The 24,912-nt window shown below is 43.0% G+C and overlaps 1 protein-coding gene across 7 annotated transcripts in view; it reads right to left on the minus strand.

Moving 5' to 3' along the window:
* The window catches only part of TANC2 (tetratricopeptide repeat, ankyrin repeat and coiled-coil containing 2), a 237,374-nt gene that overhangs the window by 186,810 nt on the left and 25,652 nt on the right, over positions 1 to 24,912 (minus strand). For all 7 annotated transcript variants that reach the window (XM_051768653.1, XM_051768650.1, XM_051768651.1 and 4 more), the window contains exons 2-3: positions 18,946 to 19,008; positions 11,200 to 11,299 (exon numbers count right to left, since the gene is read on the minus strand). In XM_051768653.1, the coding sequence (XP_051624613.1) occupies positions 11,200 to 11,266 (67 nt within the window). In that variant the 5' untranslated portion in view covers positions 11,267 to 11,299; positions 18,946 to 19,008. The remainder of the gene's footprint in view (positions 1 to 11,199; positions 11,300 to 18,945; positions 19,009 to 24,912) is intronic.

A 24,912-nucleotide genomic window follows, 5' to 3' on the forward strand; every position in this document is an offset into this window, starting at 1 on the left:
AGGAAGAGCAATTCCCAAAAGAGAATGTAGTGATGGCATTCCAGCCTGATCCCAAAGCCCTGGCACAGGTACTCCAGGGATCAAAGGTGGGTTTATGGGAACCAAGTGGGCCATGGGACACTTCACACCCCCAGTGCTGAGCTGGGAGCTGCCAATGCCACGTTCCAACATCCCCCCTTGCAAAGCCATGGAAAAACCTGGAAGCTGGGAAGAGGCTGCTGGAGGGAGGAGTTGATTTTAACCTTTCCTGAATTGTGTTGGACCATATCTGATCACTCACTGCAGATCAGCAGGTTCTACACAAACCTGGCCAGTGGTTGGTGCATAAAAATCCCTCAAAAATAAAAACATGACTCACACCTGGAATATAATCCCAGGGTGGAGTGCTATGGATTCAACATCTGTCAGTGGAATAAACAAAAATCTGTGCCAGCACTTCCCAGGGACAAGTCACACTGGATGTAAATCATATTTCTCTTTAGGAACCAGAGGGGGGGAAAGTGATATGGAAAAATGTCACATCCTGGGGGGAGATTGAAGTAAAGGCACACTGAGACTAACTGGGATTAATAATATTGAGGAGTGTGATGGAAATGGAGCTGGTTAACAGGCACCTAAGGCCAGCAGGGTTTGTTCCATTTTGTTTGGGAATGCTCCCACCACACTGAACACAGGAACAGCTCCAGCCAGTGCACAAGTGCTCGACATCCAAAAGTTTGTTTGATAACCAAAAGTGTTCTGCCCAAGGAGCACAGAATCAGTGGCAGTCTCAGATCCTGCTTTGTAAGATCCCTTCCTTCTTGTGAAAACCTAGGAAACTGCAGAGTGCTCCCTAACTGCGATTAAACACCAAAATTAAATTAAAAAGTAAAAAATCAGCAGTACTGAAGCCCCAGAAACTTCCTCACCACCACCTTTAACCTTTGTTAAAGCTGCTTCACCTCCAGCACCACAGCAGCTCCTCAAGGTTGGTAATTCAGACCCCTCAGGCTCAAACCATCCTGGGATGTGCTCCTTAAAGCCCAGGAGCACCTGATCTCTCACCCAAAGCTGCCTCATCTATTATTCTAAAGCTTCTTTGAGAGCAATAACAGCATCTCTCCCACCTGCCATCACACCTCATCCATCTCTCTCTGTATTCTCTGCTTCTGACTTTGTAACTGTGGAGTTGAAAAATCCAATCTATTGAAAATTAAATTTAACCAGGCAACAACTTCATAATACCTCCTCCTATCCAGTTCCAGCCTCACCTTGCCTTTTATCCTCACATCTGGAAGCTTAAACACCAAATGAAATTGTGAGACAAGAGGATTATTTTGCACTGTGAGGTTTTACAAGTGAAGGGGGAATAAGATTCCCTCTCTTCCACACAGCAATTAATAATTCCTCCTTCCACACTATGTTATAATAATCAAAGGACATCTAGAAGAAGCTTCCTTCCCCTCCTCAATAAACAGAAAAAGCACAACTTTTGTGTTGTGGCTCTGCACTCAAAGCTTTTTACATTCTTTGTGTTACCTACACTGAGTAAGAACTTTCATGTTGCTGCTCAAGAGTTTCTCTCTTGTGGTCACTGAACCTACTCCTGCAGGTTAAGCAGAGAAAAAGGCACTGAAATATGAGCCTTGCTCAAATCTCCAAAAAAAAAAAAAAGCTAAATTTAGAACTTCAAGTTGTGAAAAGCCACCTTGAAATAACATTTTGCAAAGAGCTGAATTCCAAAGAGATGAATTTGACCCACGTGCCCCCACGAATGACAGGCTCCTGTTCCAGTACATTATACACCCATATAATGAGAGATTTGCCCAGTTCATCATTAATGGCATTTACTGCTTGAAAAATCAGCGTGGGATTGTGCCCAGACACATGATGGGGACATTCCCCACCTCATCAGTAAAGGCTGTCACCCACAGCTTTCCCTGGCTGATCCCAAATCCTCACAGGCAGAACTCGCTGCAAACAGGAATTGCACTCTCAGCACCCGAAAAGAAGAAAAATACAAAGCCTGGAATTTCTCAAGAGGGAGAAGGACCTTAGTGCTGGAGTGACAGGACGAGGAGGAGTGATTTTAAACTGCTAGAAAGCAGGTTAGATGGAATATTTGGAGAAATCCTTTCCTGTGAGGGTGGGCAGGCCCTGGCACAGGTTGCCCAGAGAAGCTGTGGCTGCCCCTGGATCCCTGCAAGTGTCCAAGGCCAGGTTGGATGGGGCTTGGAACAACCTGGGCTAGTGGAAGGTGTCCCTGCCCATGGCAGGGAGTGGCACTGGATGGGCTTTGAAGGTGCCTTCCCATCCAAACCACTCTGGGATTCTATATTTAGCTTGGAATTTTCTCCATTTTCTTTCTCTTTCCTGCAGGTGAAGATATTGCCTTATTTTTGTGCCACATCTGATGACAAGAAAATAGATGTTCTATATTCAACACACTCAGGTAAAACGGCAAAATCAACATTCAAGTGTTGAATAATTTCTAAAACTCTTCATTTAGAAACATTTCAATACTTAGTAAGTTTCTAGAACTGTGAGAAACGTTACTTTTCATTTGCTTGTGTAAAAAACAGACCCCCGTTTTTACAGATTAGAAAACTCATTTTATTTAAATCCTGCTTTTTAAGGAACAATCCAAGTTTGTTCCTCACATGAGATCTGGGGCCAGGCTTGTTCCAGCAGAGAAACTCCAGGGTCAGTCATTAGGACATCCCAGTGGTTTCTTACTGATTTTACAGACAAAACAGTTGAATTCACTGATATAAACCTTTTTTTTTCCTTAAAAAACTTGACTGGATTTTTAAACTATTATAGATATGCAAATCCTTAAGGTTTCCTCAGACATCCTGGAAAGGACATTCCACTTTCCCAACTGTCTGCCTGGACAAATCACTCAAATTGACCGTATTTCCCTTTGAAGCCAGTGGATATATTCTTCTTGAATTGTGTATGAGAATACTTTTGTTTCATGATGGATAAGGGAAAACAAGGCCATTCGATGTGGAAAGCTGTAACTTCATCTCCTTTACACACAGCACGGGAATTTCAGCGGGATTTGAAGTGGGATTTGGTGGAAAACTCCTGCTCCCTCTACTGGCTCAGCCACAGCAAAGCAGCGATGTTTTATCCCAAACCTGTCAGGGAACGGGAGCAAATGCCATAAAATCCCAGATCCCTTTTCCAGGCTGTTGCCAAAGGTGCTCTGTGCTCCTGGCACCAGCACCTCCACCCAGGAATGACCCTCTGAACCGGTCACCAGTTACAACCTGGAACTTTTGATCCCCATCCCCTGAGCCAGATGGTCCCACCAGGTTTCCTCCTGCTCTGCAGTCCAGCTGGTCCAACACAAGGGAGATGTGGACCTGTTGGAATGGGTCCAGAGGAGGCCACTGAGTTGATCACTGGACTGGAGCCAGGCTGGGAGAGCTGGGGGGGTTCATCTGGAGAAGAGAAGGATCCAGGGAGAGCTGAGAGCCCCTTCCAGGGCCTAAAGGGGCTCCAGGAGAGCTGGAGAGGGACTGGGGACAAGGGATGGAGGGACAGGACACAGGGAATGGCTTCCCACTGCCAGAGGGCAGGGATAGATGGGATATTGGGAAGGAATTTTGGGCTGGAAGGGTGGGGAGGCCCTGGCACAGGTTGCCCAGAGAAGCTGTGGCTGCCCCTGGATCCCTGGAAGTGTCCAAGGCCAGGTTGGACGGGGCTTGGAGCAACCTGGGCTGGTGGGAGGTGTCCCTGCCCATGGCAGGGGGGTTGGAATGAGACGGTCTTGAAGGTCTCTTCCAACCCAAACTACTCTGGGATTCTTTGGCTCCTGCCTTGAACCAACTATTATATCCAAGGCCCCTGAACTCCACGAGCTCTGGTCAGATCCCTCTTTCTGCCGGCACGACACACCATGGAAACCATCCCACAGGATCTCCAACAGCGAGATCCCAGTTCCTGACAGCTCAGACCTCCCCCCCCCCAGGGTTCCAGGTAAGCTGGGAGTGAGGAAAGGTGGCTGACAGGGCTGACCCTGCCCAAGGACAGAGCCCAACCTGCAAACACGACCATCCCAGAGCCCTTCCACCTCGGGAATCCATTCCCTGCTTTGCACAAGGGATGCCCAAGGAAAGGACTGGTCTAAAAGCCTTTTCCTTTTCCCTCAAGGAAAGTCTCTGGAGGTTAAAAGCTCTGAGCAGCACGAGGACAGCAGAGGAGAGATGGCTCCATAATGGAGCAGCACTGGGAGGAGCAGGAGGATGAATCAGCCCCTGCATTTAGAGGAGACTGGGGTGCAATAATCTCAGCAATCAGACCTGGAGAATCAATGAGGAAGGGAAGGTCTGAGAAGAATTAAAGCTGATACAGAAGAAGTTGAGAAAAGAATCACTGACCTAGAGATAAGTCTTGGATAAAAAACAGCGAATAGGAACACGCCTGAAAAAACCCATGTGGGTGAGAGAGGGAAGAGGATGTTTGGGGATGCAGGGATTGAAATGAAATATGGGGAAAACTGCCAAAGAAAGAACCATCTCCCAGCAGCTGGATCCTGCAGAACACTCAGGGCCTGCCTTCCTCTCGTTTTCACCCATTTGAAACAAGTAAAACAATCAGCACAGCAGAAATACACTGAATATTTTACTCTCAACCCCCCCCCAAACTTACGTGCCTAATTTTACAATCTAACCTATTTGAGCAAGTGGGACAGAGACTGAAGATCAGTTCATGCATTTTCTTTTGGAGAAAGTAAAAAATAAAAGAACATTTCAAGCTCAGTTACAGGTAACTTTAGTAAAAAGGGGGGAACTAAGTGAGAGCTGTATCTGTATTCAAGCAGTAAATATGTCTGATACTCACAGCTGCCTTTCACACATTTTTTTAAGAGAACAGAACAATCTAAGTGGGGAAAAGTGAATTAGAAGTTCCCAAAATTTAAGCCTCGTAGCAAACAGCCCAAATTACAGCATTTCAGAGACAGGAGACACTGCTCCATCATAACAATCCAACAGCACTCTGCCAATTCCTCCACAAAAACTAAAGCCAAGAAACTGGAAATACTGAGAAGGAGAACTACAAGATTACGAGTTATTCAAGAAGATTTAACTGAAAGAAAATGTAAGTTGAAATATTCCAGAGTCTAGAAATAACGCAGTAAAATGAAGTGATCTGGTGAGGTGAATTTTCTAAAAAAAAGGAGGCAAGACATACTGTAAAGCAAATATAAAAGGAGTTTTATAAATGTGCCACAGTTAGGGAAGTTAGAAGAGGAAGGTCAGAGAAAGGAGGAAGCTTAAAATATGGTTCTGAAAAGCCTTGCATATACAGATTATTTAAGAATATCCCACAGTACCACGGGATGGAATTGGGCAACACTGAGGAGGGACAGCAAATCCCTCTCTGTGCATCTGTGTTTGATGAAAGCACAGGAGATAAAGAACAAGTCAATAAATTAAACCTCAAGAGGGTGAGGAAAGCCATGGAGAGGATGTGGGAACAAAACTCCCCGAGGGGTGGCACAGGGAATAAAGTCACTTTATTCCAAGGGCTGTGGAAACACGAGAGGAGGGTGAGGACACCCATGGCTGGTCCCTCAGAGCAGGAGGGAGGTGGCCCCAGCCCACACAGGTGTTCTTGCAGCTGGTGAGGGGCTCCTGGGTGGAGATCTTGGCTCCCAGAGCTGGAGGAGCCCCTGCTCCTCACACAGGAGCACAAACCAACCCGGGCTGATAAACAGCTGAGTCACTTCATAAAAAAATTATGAACACTAAAGACTGAACAGACCAGTCAAATAAGAATTATTTATGAGCCATAAAGCAAGTCAGGTTGTATCTGTGGTGTTGTTATTAAAAAAAAAAAAAGTATTTGTGAATCAGAAGGAAATAAACACACATTAGGGTAATACAGGCTGCTAAAATTCCCTCTGAGACAGCAGTGCAGGAGAGAAGCAGAAGCTTTATTGTCCAAGCATCTTGTATTTGTCTGGGAAGAGAGTTTGGTTTATGAACAAGACACATTCTGACCAAATAAACCAGAATACAAAGAAGCAAACAATGAGCCTGTACAGACACATCTTCCCCACACGCTGCCTTCTTCAGGAGGAACACATTAAACTACAGAAATGCAAAACAAACTTTCAGGAAGGGCCAGTTCGTGCTTAACAAACTCAAGGACAAACTTCCCTGTGGTCAGAGGATTTGTCAACACACTCCAGACTTGTTTAAAAATGGATTTATGAAAAACCAGCAAACTTGGTGGAAGAAAAGGCTCTGAGTTATTATTATTATTATTATTTGGATGGAACACCTTGAACACGTGGATACATTAGTGATTCAGTGCCGTAATACTTTTAAGGTCTTTTAACACCTCACTTCTAACACCTCCTTAAATTAAGTTCCCTGACATCTCAGAGGACCCACCAGCTGGATCTCATCACTCAGCAATTTCTTTCAGAAATGAAATCGAAAAAGCAATTGTGACCCTCCAACTCTTTTGGGGCAAAAAATTATCCTCAGACTTCCAAAAGAGATCAGATAGATGAGAAAGTGCCTGCAGTTCTGGTCAAGCAGTAATGAGACCTTCACAGAAATGCCTTTTATCTTCCAAAGGCAGGAATCAAAGGAGAAGAGCATTTGACAGGGGCTCTTTCAGTCCTGGAATTAAAATATAAAGTGGCAGGTTCCAAAAGGCCCTATAAATACATTGGAAGTGAGAAGTAATTGGGTCTTCTGTGAACCAGGAAAGAAGAACAGGTTTTAAAAAACCCTGCACCAAAAATACCCTGAATGACAGGCAGGCTCCTGGCTGGGAAGCCCCAGATAAAAATTGTGCATTTTAGAGTTAAGAACAAGCAGGATATAATTCCTGACTAACTCAGAAGAGAAAAGCAGGCCCTTTGGGCTAAGGATTACATGCCTCAGATAAATTTAACATGAAAAAAAAAAAAAAAAGATGAGTACTTTAAAACCTATCTCGGCCTCTGCCAGAAATAAAAGGCACAAATTCCTGGGCTTACACCTCACAAAGTGAAGAGAAATATAAAACCAAACAAAACCTGCAGTTTTGCAGCTGAATTTCAACCAGGTTCTGAAGGGAATCTGAGCTCTTACAGTGGTATTAATTTAATGTGATAATGTAAGAAGGAAATAGTCCATCTGCTTGTAAAAGAACCAGGATAACTGTAATAGGTGGAATGATTGGATCCATTAGATGGGCTTATTTCCCTAACAGGATCCTGGAGTGAATCCATGAGTGCACTGCTGTGATGTGCACTACTGGAACTCATACCCAGAGCAAGGAATGATTAGAACAAGCAAGAAAACTGCAGATAAATATGAGACAGGTCCTTGACAAACAAATAAAACCAGAGAACCTTCCAGAATATGGATTCAGAGAACAGAACTGCCCTGGAAGAAGGGCTCAATTAAGGGTAAAGAAGCCTCAAACACACTGAGAAGCAGTAGTGAGAAGGTGTTTCTACCTGGGGTTAATGCACCTGCCTGCCCTGGCCACTGGGTTTTTGGCCACAGTCATTCCTGCTGGATCTTCAGCCAGAAGGAATAACAGGATGGAGCAAAGCACAGTCCTCTGACACCCTAAAACAAACACATCCCTCATAAATATAACTCTGGATACAAACATGAGTCAGAGAACTTGTATGTCTGCATCTCTCTAAATTAATTTACACTGGAAAAACCAAGGTGATCTGTAACTCTGCTCAGCTGTCTGGCAGCTTTGGGGAATATCCATTTATGTCAGAAGGAAATACAGCCTAATCAAAACACTATTGCAGGCATAATGTGTCCTCAAGGCATTACTGTAAACCATCCTGAGTGCCCTTGAGTCACGGGAGAATTTTTGTTAAGACAGGAGATTAAATATGTGCTCACACACATATGGACTGAGCACTATGAAACCCCAGGAGTGAAGCTCTGAAAGGACACCCAGACCCCCAGATTTAACCACAGGGCATCACACAGTCTGCTGCTGCAGTGGAAATCCAGTTATTTTAATTGGCATCACTGCATGCAACGATATGTTCAGATGTATGTAACTGTATTCTTCTTACAAAAATATTTTGTGTGTTCCTGAACCACAACACCATCGAGCACCAAAGGGGGAAAACCCACCCTGGCTGAGTCCAAATAAATGTTAACCACAGTTCTTAGAGAATCTGCTCAGCAGTTTCTGAAGGAGGAATAATAAGAAGGCATTTTACTGCTACCACTACCAGGGATCTTTTAATCAGGGAGAACGATCAAAACCACATCAGAGCCTCTCGGAATTGTTAGCTTGACTCCACTGCCCCTGTTTGGGAACTGCTACTGCAAATGAAAGACACAGCAAAGCACAGGAATTTCAAAGGCCACTGTGCTCCCTTGGATTGCCCAAGAAAAGAACACAATACCTTTAACCTGCTTCAAAGGTTTATTCCCACAGTGGAATGCAAAATGAAGGGAGTGCAGGAAACGAAGACACACACACACAGACAGAGACACCCTGGTGGGCTGTCACCCACCCACAGAACCTCAACTCAGCACATGGCAGGTGAATCTTCCTTTTCAGGCACACCTGAAACCTGCAACAGATTGATTTTTCCCAACACAGAACTCAGGACTTGGGAGTTTATTCCCAGTTCTCAGAGATGGGTTTAGCTCTGAGGCCACCGGGACAAACCAGAGCACCAAAACCACCAGAGAGGCTTCACTTCCAGCTTCCAATGAACGTTCTACATCATTGTAACGATAAATAAATTTAAAATGTCAATAAATACCTTATCTTTTTAAAGCACCTGAATGGGGGAATGTCCCAAACCCCCTCAGTGTCCCCACAGAAAGTGCCCAGACAAAATCCTACCAGTGAAGGCAACACCGGTGGAGGGACCTGAAGGTCTGCACTGACCACATGAAAATTAAGGAGTAAAAGAGAAAGAACACCCAGGTTTTAGACAGGTGCATTCACTGTGAGGGTGCCAGGCCCTGGCACAGGTTGCCCAGAGAAGCTGTGGCTGCCCCTGGATCCCTGCAAGTGTCCAAGGCCAGGTTGGATAAATTTGGAGCAACCTGGGCTGGTGGAAGGTGTCCCTGCCCATGGCAGGGGGTGGGACTGGATCATCTTTAAGCTCCCTTCCAACTCAAACCATTCTAGAATTTATTCCAGGAGGTGGGAGATTCCTCAAGGTCCTGTCAGTGACAGGGTGACAAATGCCTTTTGTATCCTATTAGCTAAGTTCTCTCCGTTTTATCTGCTTTTAAAGTATCAAATTTGTAGTTTGCCAGAACTGCAAGGCAAATAAGTAAAGCAAATTTTAGGCTTATAATGCTGAATGCAACACAGAAATGTATGTGGAGGATTTACGGATTTTTTTTCCTTACTGTGTTGCAAAGATACACAGAATTCAATATATTTATTTTTAAAAAATCGAGGCAGCAATGAATTCATCTAATGTCCTGTTATAGTTTGATGGCTTATCTGAAAAATTGTTTTCCAGTGGAGGGGTGTTTTCCATTTAGTCACTGTTAATACAACAAACCTGATCATCTCCTTTTCCTACTCCCCCTCCTGCCCTGAAGACTGTCAAACGGAATTCTCAATAAAGCAACTTATTTCAAAGGCAGAATTGTAATAAATTAAACATACAGCACAGTCATTAGGCATTAGAAGAAACCTCATCTATTAAATTCTGTCATGTTATTTTTCAATATATGAATAAGAAAAAAACCCATCTCCTCTGCTCAGAACTGACATTTTCCATTCACAAAACAACAAACATGTATTTGCAGAGCTGTGCATGTTCAAGATCCTCAATATTGCTAAGGGGGACAAGGCAAAAGGAAAAATAGGGCCTGGTAACAGACCATGTGACAGAAGAGAGGGCTTCATCCAGAAACCACAGCTTTATTTGCCTGTGTTGGTTTTCCAAAGGTATCAGAGGCCTTGTCCTTTCCTGGGCTTTAAACTGCCAGTGTGACACAAATCCCAAGAGGACGGAGCCATCTGCTCGTGGGGTTTCCCAAAACCTGCCTTTCCATGCAGGTCCCTCCTCGGATGACCCACTCCTGCAGCTGAACACCGAGGAGTTCCTAGGGAAGGAAAATCTCCTTTCCAAAGCCATGGATGACAATCACCACCTCGAGCCCGAATTCCTACAGAAGTCCTGGCAAAACAGCCTTTTTCCTGCTTTGAGACCCACACCAAACACAAAACCAGGATGAACTGCTTGAACTCCTCATGAAAATGTCTTCAGGATCCAACCAAGACACCCAGGACTCTCACCACACATTAAAAATGAGGGGGCAAATTCTGGCAGTGTGAGAAACACAGAATAAATCACTTCACCCAAAGGAAAACAGTCCATTTTTCCATTGAATTTATCACCACTGCATCTCCACATCCTCACTCATGGTTTCCCAAGGAACATCCATATGCACTATTTACACAGATGCACGAGCACAAATAAACACTGTCTCCCAAAATATTTAAAATGTGCTGCCAGATGGCTTTAAAAAAAAAAAAAAATCGAAATGAAAGATCTAATTAAAAGCTCTTACCCTGCCAACACTCCATTTTTGGAAATAACTACAAAAGTTAAATAAAAAAAAAAAAAAACAACAACGTTTTTCGAGCCTATCAATATTTTTGTCATGTTTTGCTTCACAATTACAATCTCCCCTGATCTCCATCAAGCCACATCAACCAGTGCTAATTGTAAACTCCTTTCTTGGGCTGGTGGAAAAAGGAGACTGGCAGAAATTATGACCAAATTTGGGCAATTACTCTTTTGATTCCACCTCTTCCCAGTCCTCTCTCTCCCTCCTGTTTAAAAGTTTAAAAAAATAAACAAAAAAAAAAAGAAATTGCTGCTGCCATCACCAGTTTTGCCTGTAACAAAGCAGATTTCACTGCCACAGTTATCACAGGCATTTTGAGAGGGGGAAAAAAGTTATTTTCTTATTTTCCACAACCGAAACACGAACCTTGACGTTTGTTTACTCCTTGTTTTTCCCTACATCTCATCTCCCCAGCAAAAGCAGATGATGGTTTACATACACTTTAAATAAATATACACGTATTTTCAAATATTAAAATCACAGCATTAAAATGAAGTGTAATGATGTTTTGAGACCATCAGGTGAGCCCATCAACAAGAAGAAAAGCCCAGAACACACATGGAAGGGGTGGTGGCAGAGCTGTCACTGTCCCACACTCGAGGAGGTGACTGTTACTTACCACTGGACCTGTTTTTGCGGTTTGACTTCCCTCCTGTGAGAAGCATCTTGAGACTGTTTCGAAACATGGTGATCCCGTTCCACTCGGTGTATCCCAAACACTGCAGAAAGCAGAACAACAGGTGGACAAAAATCAAAACCAGCTCCAATCTGGACAACAGGAAACAGTTATGGAGCGGTAAAAAAATTGCTAAACCTGAGAGAAAAACTTAAAATGGTGAAAAATTACTTTGTCAATACAGTCTTTAACAACAAAAATCAACATCCACATAAAGCCCACCATTCAGTTCAAAAGCTTGTTTTCAGTTCATAGAATCATAGAATCATAGAATCAGCTGGGTTGGAAGGGACCTCTGAGATCATCAAGTCCAACCCTTGACCCAACCCCGCTGTGGTTCCCAGCCCATGGCACTGATGCCACATCCAGTCTGTCCTTAAACACCTCCAGGGATGGAGAATCCACCCCTTCCCCGGGCAGCCCATTCCAATGGCTCAGCACCCTCTCTGCAAAGAAATTCTTCCTGATATCCAACCTAAACCTCCCCTGGCACAGCTGCAGACCCAGCCCTCTTGTCTTGCTGATGGTTGCCTGGGAAAAGAGACCAACCCCCCCCTGGCTCCCCCCTCCTGTCAGGGAGTTGCAGAGAGTCAGGAGGTCTCCCCTGAGCCTCCTCTTCTCCAGGCTGAGCCCCCCCAGCTCCCTCAGCCTCTCCTCACAGCACTTGTGCTCCAGTCCCTTCCCCAGCCTCGTTGCTCTCCAGGCTACTTCCAGCACCTGCCTATTTTGTCAAATAGTTTGACTGAATTATCATCACACTGAAGTGGCAAAGACTCAGCATTTTGCAAAATGCCTCCATTTCCCACCTCTGTTAAAGCCAAACCCATCAGAAGGAGTTGCTGCCCTTCCTGTTGCTCAGAAAATCAATCCTGCTGACACCAACCCCGACTCCAGCCGTGGCTGACTGTCAAATTCTTTGTGAGTTGAATAAATTGTCATGAGGAGACAAGTCACTCAAACCCGGAGTAACTGATGCAAAAAATCAAACAGAAACATTATCCCTACATTTTCCTTGCTCTGTATGTCTCAGGTAAAAAAAAAAAAAAAGGTTGTCTGAGTGCTGCTGAAGATAAAAGAGTGTCTGGGATCACCAGGCACAGTGACAGCCTGTGCTGGGGAACAGCCACTTATTAAAGCAGGTAAAGCATCAAAACACCTCCAACAAAAGCAGCTCCAAACCAGACCAAAAGGATTGTAAAGAGTCTTTGATCAGGACATACAACAAACCACAATTTTCCTTCTATTGTACACATGAGCTTCCACAGTTACAAGGTAACACATTCATCTTGTAGAAATAAATAATGACATTTTCCCCTGTAACAATATTAGGTTCCTCTTGGAGGATGCTCAGGAAATGCCATCTTGAGTTTCTTCACTTATCTGATATTTTCAAGTCTGTTAATACAATAATACCCAGTTCAAAGAGCTTTCTACGTATATTTAAAGCCACTGAAAGTCCTTTTAATATGATTTATTCACAGAGAGACACCAGCATTCCAGGGCAGCAGCCTGGAGCACACACATCCCAAACCCCAGGCAGCACAGAGGGGTGACAGCAACTCCAGCCTGTCCTGACTTCCACATGTTCCCACTCACTTATCAGATCTCACAAGCAGGTTTTAGGGTCTGTCTGTGTGCCAGAATGGATTCATGCACGGATGAATATCACACAGAAAATGCAGAACCGGAATTTCATTTGCATCTATGAATTACAACAGCATCACCTGGGCCACCAAAACACAAGGAGCTGGTGTTCAGGCTCGTTCCCAGGGCTCCTAAAGGAAGTTTAGGTCCCCTTTGAAGCATCCCAGGTGGGAGATGGAAAGAAAGGTCTTTTGGATGGGGCTCTGAGCAGCCTGCTCTAGTGGAAGGTGTCCCTGCCCGTGGCAAGGGGTGGGACAAGATGATCTTGAAGGTCCTTTCCAACCCAAACCACTTTGATTCTGTGATTTCAGTTTAGCAGCAGCTTCTGCTGTGGTTTCTCACTGCATCCCACACACAGTGGTGAGGAACTCTGAGTGTGAGCTCTCGCCAGACTCACATCCTGAGTGAGGTTTTCACATCACAGAGCAGCAGGTTCAGCCGGTGACCAGAACCAGCTGCTGGTTTCCATTTTCAGGCACAGCCACGTCCTTTTGTGGCTCTGAGCACACGTGGTCACAGCTCTCCCTCTGTTCACTAACACTGAGCCAGAAAGAACATGGAAGAATAAGCACTCGAAATTAAAAATTCTGTTGCTCCTATTAGTTCATAGAATCAGAAGGATTTAACAGTAAATGGCATTACATTATTAGGAGGAGCTGGATCAGGTTTTCACCCCCCAACAAGCTCCTCAAGGCATCTCCCAGCCCAGGTTAATTCCTGGGCCAGCAGAAGCAAAAGCTGCAGGAATGTGATGTGGATCCCTTCCCATCTCCACTGCCACGGGATAATTGTCATCAATTCGGGCAACCAAGAGCTCCTACACTTTATTGGTCATTTATCTTCTCACCTGTAGCTTGAATTAACCAAACCTAATGAAGACTTGTGTGAGCACCAGTCTCCAAACAGCATCAGCAGTTGAATAAAAAGGTACAACCCCTACGGTGCCTTTTTAGAACAAACAGCTCAAGAATCTGGTTTATGTCCACACGCTCTGCCCCGTGTTGTTTTATCCTCTAAGAAATCTGAATTTCAGTTAAATACACAATCCACAGCAGTTTCTGGAGCATGAGGAGGCAGCAGCACAGATATGATGAGGGGGAAAAGAAAAACCCCAAAGGAAAGGGAGGTAGAGGCAGACTGAGCTCTGCAACCTTACACTGAGCACTGAGCCCCAACAAATCTGGGACAGCTCATTAAATCCTCTGCAATGACTAAGGCCTATTGCTTTGTTTTCTTAATTTTAAGACAAGAGTTTGCAGACAGGCTGCAAAAACCACTTCACATTTTGGGTGGCTACACATTATTACAGCCCACAGAAGTCGGTCTGGCTTCTTTTTATAGAAAAAACACAGAATTAAAAATCACAGCAATTTTTTTTTTCACCTATATATCACCAGTAGAAAGCCAGATCCCTGTATTTTCCTCTTCTCTGATCACCTCACTAAAAATAAAATTATTTCTTTATAGAAAGCTGATTAGCAAAGCTAAGCTCTTGTTCAAAAGGGTGTTTGAAGTGCAGTGAGTCGGACAAACATCGCTGAGCCACCGCTGGCAAGTTTTGTGCACATTAATAGGAGAAGCTATTAAATGTATATCCTCAGATTAGAACTCTGGGTTTTTTCCACAAGTTTCTAACTACAAAAAGAGGAAGGGAATGCAACAAGTCATATGTGAAAAGCACATTTCTTAAGGATTTTATTTCCCCTTTAAGTTTTCAGTTCCTTTCTCGCCTCTGTAGTGAAAATACCCACAAGGGACAGGCATTGGTAGGAAATAAAGCTACTGTAAACATTTTGGTGCTCCAAACACGTTAAAAGAAACAGATTTCTTTATACATGTTCATAATTGAAATTTTAGCCAGGAGAAGGCCCAACCAGGCTGTGCTTTACAAGGATGCTCCCGAATTTCAGCAGCACAGCAGAGCTTTAACTCAGTGGGTGAAAAGGACAACTTAACAACAAAAAAAAAGCCTTTATTGCCAAGTTGGAGGTGGTTCAACAGTTCTGGCAGCTGCCTCTTCAGATATTAATTTGTGGTTGAAGAGAGAAGTCCAGGGCTGTGCACAGGAACACCTCTGTGCCAGCCCACGGGATCCCATCAGCTCCCTGGTTGGGTCAGGCAGCAGCAAATGAAGGCACAATTTGCTTCCAGGACCTTCATAATATACAGCAGAAGTTTATGAACATTATGGAGTCAAAAATTCTCAAAACGTTATATTGATAGATAAAGTAAAAGTATTAGCAAACTTCTATTAAAACACATTTTTTCCATGAGAGTCTCACTGTTCATTCCTTTATTCATCTCCTTTGTCCACTTCTTAAGATCCTGAGGCATCACATTCCCCAGTGAATTTTCCCTCAATTCCCAAAAAGAATGATGGAAAGACATTTTTTTAAAAGAATGATTCCTTATGTGTTTTTCAAAAAAAAAAACCCAAAATCAACAACAACAGAAAAAAAACCAAAAAACAAACAAAAAAAAAAATCACCAAAACAACAACAACAAAACAAAACCAAAAACAAACAAACAAAAACCACCCCAAGGTCCTTTGAGAGAAAATCCACTCAGTTATGCAAAATAACAGAAAAACTCCTTACTCATAAAACATTCCCTCTCAAAGGTTCCTGGGAGCACAAGATTCTCTCTCTTCATGAGCAAAGCTGAACCCACCACAGCAGAAATTAATAAGTGTGCATAATAAGTATCTTACATTAAGATGCCAAAAAAGGGAACCTCTCTGAGTATTAGTTTTCAGGATTTAACAACATGTAAAGCCTAAATTAACATTTTTTGTGAACAGAAAATCTAACCTTTCATAAATTAGCAAACCACTTTTAAAGAGCAATCAAGCTTCGGGAAGGAAGAGGTAACAAGGACTTTTTTTTATACAAGTGACAGATTTCTAAAGCTAATTATAACAAGATGAAAGAAATTGATAAATGAAAGGAAAACACACAGCAGAGTTTGGCTTTCAAGCATTTACTCCACATACAACTCTTACTGTACACAGAAATCTGCAGCTGCTGCCAGACTGAAACTTCCCGTGCTCCTCAAATCAATTATTCAGAGTTTAAGCTGAACTCTCATTTTAAACTGTCGTGAAATTCGAGAGGATGTTTTGAGACAGAGCCCGATGACGGGGACCAGAGAGCACTGAAAGCCACACTTGGACGCTCAGGGGAGGACTGGGGCTGTCACATGTCACCACTGAGAACCACCAGAAGCTCCTGGATCATCCATGATGATCAAATCCATTAAACTCTGCCTCCCAGAACACCCTGACTCACCCCAGGAGTGGGAATAACTGACTACAACAACACTCAAGTCAAAAGAAACACTATTTTTTTGTGAGCTTGGTCCGTGTGCACTTTAAACACACGGGAGCAAAATTCGGAGATGAAATATTTCCAGGAACTTCAGGAATGAAAACAGCATTGTTGGGACCCAGCAAGCATGCCAAGAACTTCGAGGATTACTTGGAAATAGGAAAACAACAAAGGAACTGAAAGGACTAAACCCTACCAATTAGAGGTCTTTAAGCAATTAAGAGTTTATTAAACAAAGTTCTCTAAACTAATAGGCTTTAGAACAACTGTGTGTGAACAAAAATGAATTGTTTGATGTTTGTTCCCTCCCAAAAGCCTGAAGACTAATACTGGTGATGGGGGGCTTGATGTTCATCCCCTCGGGCCCTTCCTCAAATACTTGGAGGCATCTTGACTGTCTTTCCTACAGATCCTGCACTGACCCCTGGAACTTGTGCTCTCTCCTGTCCTCCTGAGATGCCCCCACTTTCTTTGCTTCTCCAGCTGTCTTTGATGGAAATACATAAAAATACATCCATAAACCACCAAAACCAGCATCCCCACTGGAAACACATGGCCAGCAGGTCAACATGACAACATCTCACAAGGAAGCAGCTTCAACCTCTGCTTTCATTTCATCAAATAGAGCAGCTGGTAATGCCCCAGTTAAAAAGCAATCCTGAGAGCATTACATGGTAATAATCCCATGTTTGTGGAGTTCCCAACAACAGCCCCGAGGTGAATGTGGCCAAACATATTCCTTGATGAGTCTGTGGTGATGATGTTCACTTCAAGTCTGTGGGGTTCGTGTTCACAGGTAATTTTTATACAGTTAGAGCCCCAGAGGAAGGAGACAAGCACAGTGTTATTATGAAAACCCACAGAGTTGAGTCTGAGGAACAGCTCACTGTGGTGCTGTGCTTGGAAAACAGCACTTCCAGAGGGTTGAAGAGCTTGGTCAGGGAGACTGCAGCAGCCCCTGGAGCTGGGAGGCAGGAGGACAAGACCCTTCATCCCTCAGCTCTGTGCAGGCTTGAGTTCCTCATCCTCTGCTAACAGGGCATTGTTTTTCCTTTTGTCTAGAACAGTCATACTTTGAGTAAGAAGGATGGAGAACAAAAGTACAACTGCTCCAGGAGAGATGCCACTGACAGACAGCTCATGACTCACTCTGAGCTCAGAGGAACTCACCACTCTCAACAACAATCAGCAGATAACCCTGCCAACCACAGAATACCAGCTAATGCACCCTGCAACCTTAATTCTCACTCCAAGTTTGAATTTACTCTTCTGGGAAAAGGCTTTCTCCAGAAATGCTTTTCATTTAAGTGTTGGGATTTACCACCAACTTAAGATCAGAAACTCTACAGAAAGAACACAGTCACTCACGAGGAGAAAGTCAAAAGTCAGAACCAGTTCTCTCTTCAACATGAAAATGTGGTGACCTTGAAATTAAGGAAATTTAATTTTGAACAGGGCTTTGTCATTTTGCATAACCTGGTTTCTAATTCTGGATTAATGATACAGACAATTCCCAAGGGACTCTTCTAGTCTCCATATACAATGTCAATTATAGAGCCTTGGAGAGCAATGATAACCACAGGGAAGTTAGGAATGCCATCACCTCACTTCCAGCAGCTCCTCTGCAGGGCTTTTAGTGCCCTCTGTGCTGCCCAGAACAGCTAAAATCATATTTTAAACATTATTAGTAGCTGCCTCCATCAACAACCACGTGAACGGGGACTTAAGCCTGAAATAAAACGTGGCACAATCCTGCACAAGTTGACTCGAATTAAACTGCCTTGGAAGGAATTTTAAGGCACTTCCTACAGCTGGAATCAACAACCCTCCCTCTGCCAGGACCAACAGTGCTGATTCTGCCCCAAAGCACCACAGGACTGAAGAGATTCTTGCATTTCAACTTTTGGCAAAGACACGGAGCAGCCAAAAACCCATCAGTCAAAACCACACCAGCTCCAAAGTGCACGCTCTGTTCGAGGCTCCCTTCAGTCTGAAGTTACTTCTGAAGACACACTGGTGTGACAGAAAAATGAAAACGAAAAACTAGGCAATGTATAAAGTGTGGGGAAATGCTACAGCACTTCACTGCTCAGGCACTAAAGGAAATGGGAATTATTTGCTTAATTTTTAAGTAATCAAAAATACATCTTAGATACAGACCTAATTAAGGAGCTGCTGTAAGCCTGTTCTGCAAACCTTCCCAAGTCTCAAGAATATTTAATACAGAAGTCAAGTTCAATCCATTGGCAAGCACTGGAGATTTTGTCAGAACACAGAGTATTTTGGATTTTACAGAAAAAAAGCCTTGAAACAATTAAGATACCAAAGTACATTTCTACAGAATGCAGTGTCCCTATTATACACTTTGTTTACAAAAAAGTATCAATATTTTAGTTAGAATGAACTCAATAACATAAAATCCTCCGTATAATTTTATTACATCTGTTTTCCTGTCCATCACCTCCAGTAGGGAAAGACAGGGAATGACCAAACACTAATACATGGAAACTCCTACATCTTTTTCTCTAAATACAGAAACAATCAGGATAAAAATCAGTAATACTGATATAGGAAGACAATGCCCCTCCTGCTCCATGTTCCAATTCCAGGTGATCACAGATCAGCAAAGAAACAACTGAAGACAACTGCAATTGTATTTAAACAATTCAGTAACTCCTGCAAAGAGAAGTGGGACTGTAAGAAGGAAAAATTCTCCTACCTTGATATCTTTAGACGAGTTAAACCTCTAGTAAAAAGTGTCCTCCTCCATCCACTGCAAGTCCTGAAAGACATAAAAAAACCACAAGAGAATTTAGCAGCATCTTCTCAGCACCCTCTGTGCCCCACATGCACTGAGCTACAACCATCCCATGCCAGGAATAAACCCACGGATTTCCCAGAGTGTTACTGTGGAAGCACCAGGCAGCCCCTGCTCTTTAGCCTAACAATTAAAAAGTGAATGCTCCTGCTCTTAAATCTGTGAATCAATACTAATTTCAGTCCCTTGCCTCTTCCCTCTCATCGCTTTTCAACCGGGAGGAGAAGAAAAGCAGAGACATTTCCCTCGGACACACATCATATAATGCACTATTTAACAAGGAGTATGTGAATTCCAAATATTTCCCTTCATCCCAGCAAGTTCTCCTGCTAAAACCCTGCAACCTCCCCACTGGGTTTTTTTTTTAAACTCAACCCTTACATAAACACAACTCCCAAGAGGGATCCAGCACTAAATCAAGGGTTCAGTCCTTGGCCCTTTGCTCTGTCATCACATACTCAGAACAAGCTCATCAACAAAAAGCCACGAGAAATGTATCTTGTAACTTATTGAAAAAGACCAGAGCAGCTTTTTTATTCCCAGCCTGTGTTTTATTTGTGCTGACGATATTGTGTTACAGCCTCCACCAATCCATTGTTTCAGAAATCTCATTTGAGAACCAGCAAACAGAAGGAAATACAGACACGTCTCATTTGTCATCAAACAAACAAACACCAAAAAAATCCCAGTAAAAATTGAGGCCACCTTAAGTTTAAAGCAAAGCAGAATAATTGCTCAGCCACTTCAGGGAGGTTTCTTTATGCTACTGCAAGAGGATGCTGAGAAGTAAATGACAGCTTTATTTGGGATTCACAACCGTAACAGCAACTTCTCCAATGGTCTTATATGAATAATTCTGTATATAAAGCTGTAAGACATTCCATAAATTCATGCAGTGATCCTATCTCACTTCTCAGGGCTGCCAGTTGCCTCCCTGCCTTCCACTCTTCCCTTCTGTGGAAAAAGAACTGAGGAGCCAGCGAGCAGCACAGCCATGCCCTGGGAGAGGGCTGGAAACACAGCTCATCCCACAGCCTGAGCAGGGATCCCTGGGACAGGAGGAATGTTCCTTCCTCAAATTCCCAGGTCCTGCAAAGCCCTGGGTGTGCCCCAAATCACCAGACTGCCCCCAAATCCGCCTCTGGTAGGAACTGAACTGCTAAAGAGACCCAGCTCCAAATTCCTGACTGAGTGTCCAACCCCGGAGAGCACGAGAGCACAGGGTGGAACTTGTTTTAACTGAGCCCCCACGGAGGATAAACCCAAACACATTCAGATTAAAGAGCATTTTTATTAGATATTTTGTCACACAAAGTCCCTGGAGGGGAACTTTTCACAAGGGCCTGGAGGGACAGCACAGGGGGAATGGCTTTAAGTTGAAGGAGGGCAGGGTTAGATGGGATATTGGGAAGAAATTATTCCCTGGGAGGGTGGAGAGGCCCTGGAACAGATTTCTCAGAGAAGCTGTGGCTGCCCCTGGATCCCTGGAAGTGTCCAAGGCCAGGTTGGATGGGGCTTGGAGCAACCTGGGCTAGTGGAAGGGGGTGGGACTGGATGGTCTTGAAGGCCCCTTCCCATCCAAACCATTCTAGGATTCTATGATTCTAAAAAAAAAAAATAAAGTATTTCTTAGATCCTAAACAGACAAAAGCCAAAAAGGATCTTATAACACTCAGCTTTCTCCACAATTCTTTTAACTGGTCACAAATCAGGTACCTGCAAACACCTCAGGCAGGTGAGTGAGTGAAGAGAAATTCTTTCTTTCAAAAGCAGCAAGGTTACAATTTTTTGGAAAACTGAAAACATTCACCTAATAACTCAAAATAACTGCTTATAAATGTTTCAGCCCGCTGCCATCTATCTCCTTACTCCAGCTCTTAATGGGATCCCCTGTAAAACAAAGAGCAGCACTGGCCTGAGCTGGGGGAGCTCTGAGCTCCCCATCTGCATTCCCAGAGTGGAGCTGATGAATCTGCACCAAGCTTTTCAACAGCAGAGCTTTCATCTGCTCCCAGGATTCCATTAGAAATCTTTATGTGAATGCAGCAGATATTAGTGGGTTGTCAATAAAAGCTGAATGTCATTAAAGTGCTTTTATTCTTTAAATGCCTTTAACCCTCTAATTATATTTGGAAATCCCGCTATTGAACTGTATGAAAGTTATAAATCCTGACGTGTTGTATCACAACAAATACATTTAGACTAATACACAAACAGTTTTGGGGGCAGGGGAGAATCAATTTTAGAATTATTCCCTCTTGATTAAACACATAAATCTCAACTGGTGTGTTTCAAGCACGAGCAACACTCAGTCAGGGTTTCTGCAGATATTCCAAGTTTGGGGGGTAAAAACCTCTGGCCCGTGGTGTGGCTGCAAATCATAACATACAGCTTTCAAAAAACTAAAATTAGCTCTTTTTATTATATCAGAATTATTTTTCCAAGTTCTCTTGGACTTGGCAGGGAGAAGGGAACAGTCCTTGAGCATCTCAGCTCTCACCTCCCAGCCCAGGAAGGGACTTTGCTCTGCTGGTTTCCTCCCCACTCAAGGTGGGAGTCGGGTTAACATGGGCACAAACAGTCCCTGTCCTGCCAACTGCACAATTTCCTGGGGCTCCAGACTCCTTCTGCCTCTGCCCACCAGTGAAGAAGGCAACTGCTGCCAACTGGGACTTCTGCCCATAAAATCCAACTGGGAACTGCCAGCCAACAACTTCCAGTTGCCATCCAGGTTGGCAAATGTCAAACGTGACCGAGGAACAGGAACGTTCCCAACTTCCACAATAATAAAAAAAAAAACAATCTAAGGATTGCTTTTAACACCAGAATCAGGTAACTTATGTCAGGGACAGCACAACCAGGAACAAAACCCACTGAGAATGTCAGAATGTGATACAGGAGAGCAGGAAAACACTTCACCCCCAGATCCCTTTGCTGACTTTGCATCCAGCTGATTTCTTTCCTTTGGAACAATCCTCAGCCCAGAGAAATATCAATTCAACTGCACAGTTCCTCTACCATGTTTACCTTCCCATTGCATCTACCACTTTATTCAACTTCACCCACTGTAACAGAAATCACCCACTTGAAAAAGTTTTTGGATAACTCTCTGCATTTGGGACCTTTTCCCCTCCTCACACCAGTTGTGAGTGAAGCCCTCGTGCCCAGAGCTGCTCAAGGAAGGGGTTGGGAAGGAACAGCCTTGAGAGAATCTCATTTGAGAACCAGCAAACAGAAGGAAATACAGGCACGTCTCATTTGTCATCAAACAAACAAACACCAAAAAAATCCCAGAAAAAATTGAGGCCACCTTAAGTTTAAAGCAAAGCAGAATAATTGCTCAGCCACTTCAGGGAGATTTTTTATGCTACTGCAAGAGGATGCTGAGAAGTAAATGACAGCTTTATTTGGGATTCACAACCGTAACAGCAACTTCTCCAATGGTCTTATATGAATAATTCTGTATATAAAGCTGTAAGACATTCCATATATTCATGCAGTGATCCTATCTCACTTCTCAGGGCTGCCAGTTAATAAGAGAACAAAGAAATGCTATCAAAAAGCACAAGTTAGGAATAATGACACCAAGTCAAGTGAGCAAACACTCAAGAAATACAAGAATGAAGGTTTAGCATGTTCAGGAGAGGAGGGAGTCAAGCAGCTCAGACACAAAGCAGGTACCTGCAGGCCTGAGGTCTCAAATAATTTCTTGCTTATACACCTGTGGAGGCAATAACTACAGAGTTCTTCTGCAGAAGAACGTGTTAAAAGTAACCAAAAAGTGTAAAACAGCAAAAAGACACACATTGACCATCCCTGTGACATCACATTTGCCTTCAACTACTTCTTAAGAAGAGCTTTTCCTATATTCTGTTAAATATATGAGGATATGGTTTGCAAGTTAAACTCAATTTTTAAATATCCCAGTGCATGAGGGCACCAAAAAGGCATAAAATCGAAGCCAGCTCCTCCAAAAGGAGGGCTCCTAATTAATACAGAAATAATTGCAACAGGTAAGAATGGTCCATGAAAAAAAATCCCTGTATTGTCAACACTTTCAGGTGTCAAAATTCAGCACCTTCCTGTCACTCTAACCCAGAAGACAACCGCCTACAAAACCAATTAATGCTTTCAGGTACAGCAGCACATGTTCCAGCTGCAGTATTTTCCTGTCAAGCTAAAATCCATGACAGAAAAAAAAAGAAAAAAAAGACTTGAAGCTTTAAGAGTTGAGAAACAAAACCAGGAAAGCTTCCACCCAGAGCAACCTGACTGGAGCTGGAAAGAGGGATGGTCTGAAATGAAACCAGAGCATTTGATTTCCCAGGAATGAGTCTGTTGAGATCTCTCAAGCTGAACCATCCCATATTTGAAAATAGTGAATCACTCATCCTATATTTGAAAATAGTGAACATCAGGATTGAGAAGCTCCCAAGAGGCTGAAAAAAACCCCAGTTTTCTATTTACTGTAAACAAAGGAACCTTTTCTCCCCATAACTGAAGCAAACAGGTAAAAGTTCACAGCAATTTTGCAGAGCTAATTGAGTCTGAAGCCTCTGAACCAAGCGTAGCACAGGTCACATGTGCCCTGATCTCAACAGTTTAATTATATTTTCCCAGAGAAATTAACAACTTACTCATAACTTTTATCAACAGAACATTAATACACAGACATTAAACACAATGACCATCTGTCTTTGAAAACCAAAACTACCCCAATGATCAGAACATGCTGCTCAACCAGTCCTGCTGGAAAGCAAAGGCTCTGAAATGGTCTCATGAATAGGGATTTCCATCTTTAAATGAGGTTATTTTTCTAGTTTTGGCTGTCAGATGCACCAGCTGGTATTCATCTGATAAATTGAGTAAGCTTGGATGGTATTCTAAAATCAAATCACATCACAGTTTAAATTCTTTGCACATACATATATGTTGGAAACAAAATACATACTGACAAAAATAGTCTTTATTCCAGTTCTAACTCACATAAATTCATTTTTTAAGCAAAACATGTGGTTTAATGATGCTTGTCATATAACAAATCAAAGATCAAGAAAATGGCAATATTCTTTAAATTACAGTCACGTAAATAGGACTGACCTAATTTGACTGAGGACTAATCTGGAAAACAAGTCTCATGTTTCCATCTTGATAAAGAGTTTGTCTTCTTAACCTCATATTCTCTAATTAAAAGTAAGATTTGAATCATATGTTACCATACATAATGACTGTACTTACACAGTTCATTACACAGGAACACACACCATTGATAAATCAAGAATTCCACAAATAAAACCACCCAACACAGCACTCTGGTCCAGAATTAGATAGGTCTTGGCTGATTTTCAACAGTATTAAGCAAGAATCCACTCTACCATATTCTAAGTTGGCAACAGTTTCTTCATGATCATCACTCTAAATAACTATGGGAAAGCATCCAGACATCAATGGGATTATGGAAAAAAAATAAAAAATCAGAAAATTGGCCACGCTTTAAATCAAGAGTTTTTTGCTTACCCCATGTGCCTAAAAAAAAAAAAAAAAAAAAGGAAAGAAAAAAGAAGAAAAGGAACTGCCCTGTGTGTTAAATCCAGATGACATTCCCATTCTGCTCTTACCAACTCAGACTCCTGGTTTTAGAGGAAAATTACAAGGAGCTCCCACTATTATTTTCCCCTCAACGAACAGTTCCAAGCCATTAATGGATGATGCCATTTTTCAGCATCTTAATGATGTTTATCAAAATAAATAAACTCATTTATTTACCGCCTTTCCCCGGTGATCTGTCGCTGGTTTGTTGTTGAGGTGCCTGGTGCTCCCCAACCCTCACCTCTCTTGTGCCTCCAGACTGTTAATTACCATCCCATG

This window comes from Manacus candei, unplaced genomic scaffold, assembly GCF_025592945.1.
Source record: "Manacus candei isolate 608988 ecotype Guabito, Panama unplaced genomic scaffold, ASM2559294v1 h1tg000096l, whole genome shotgun sequence".
In the NCBI taxonomy this organism is placed as follows: Eukaryota; Metazoa; Chordata; class Aves; order Passeriformes; family Pipridae; genus Manacus; species Manacus candei.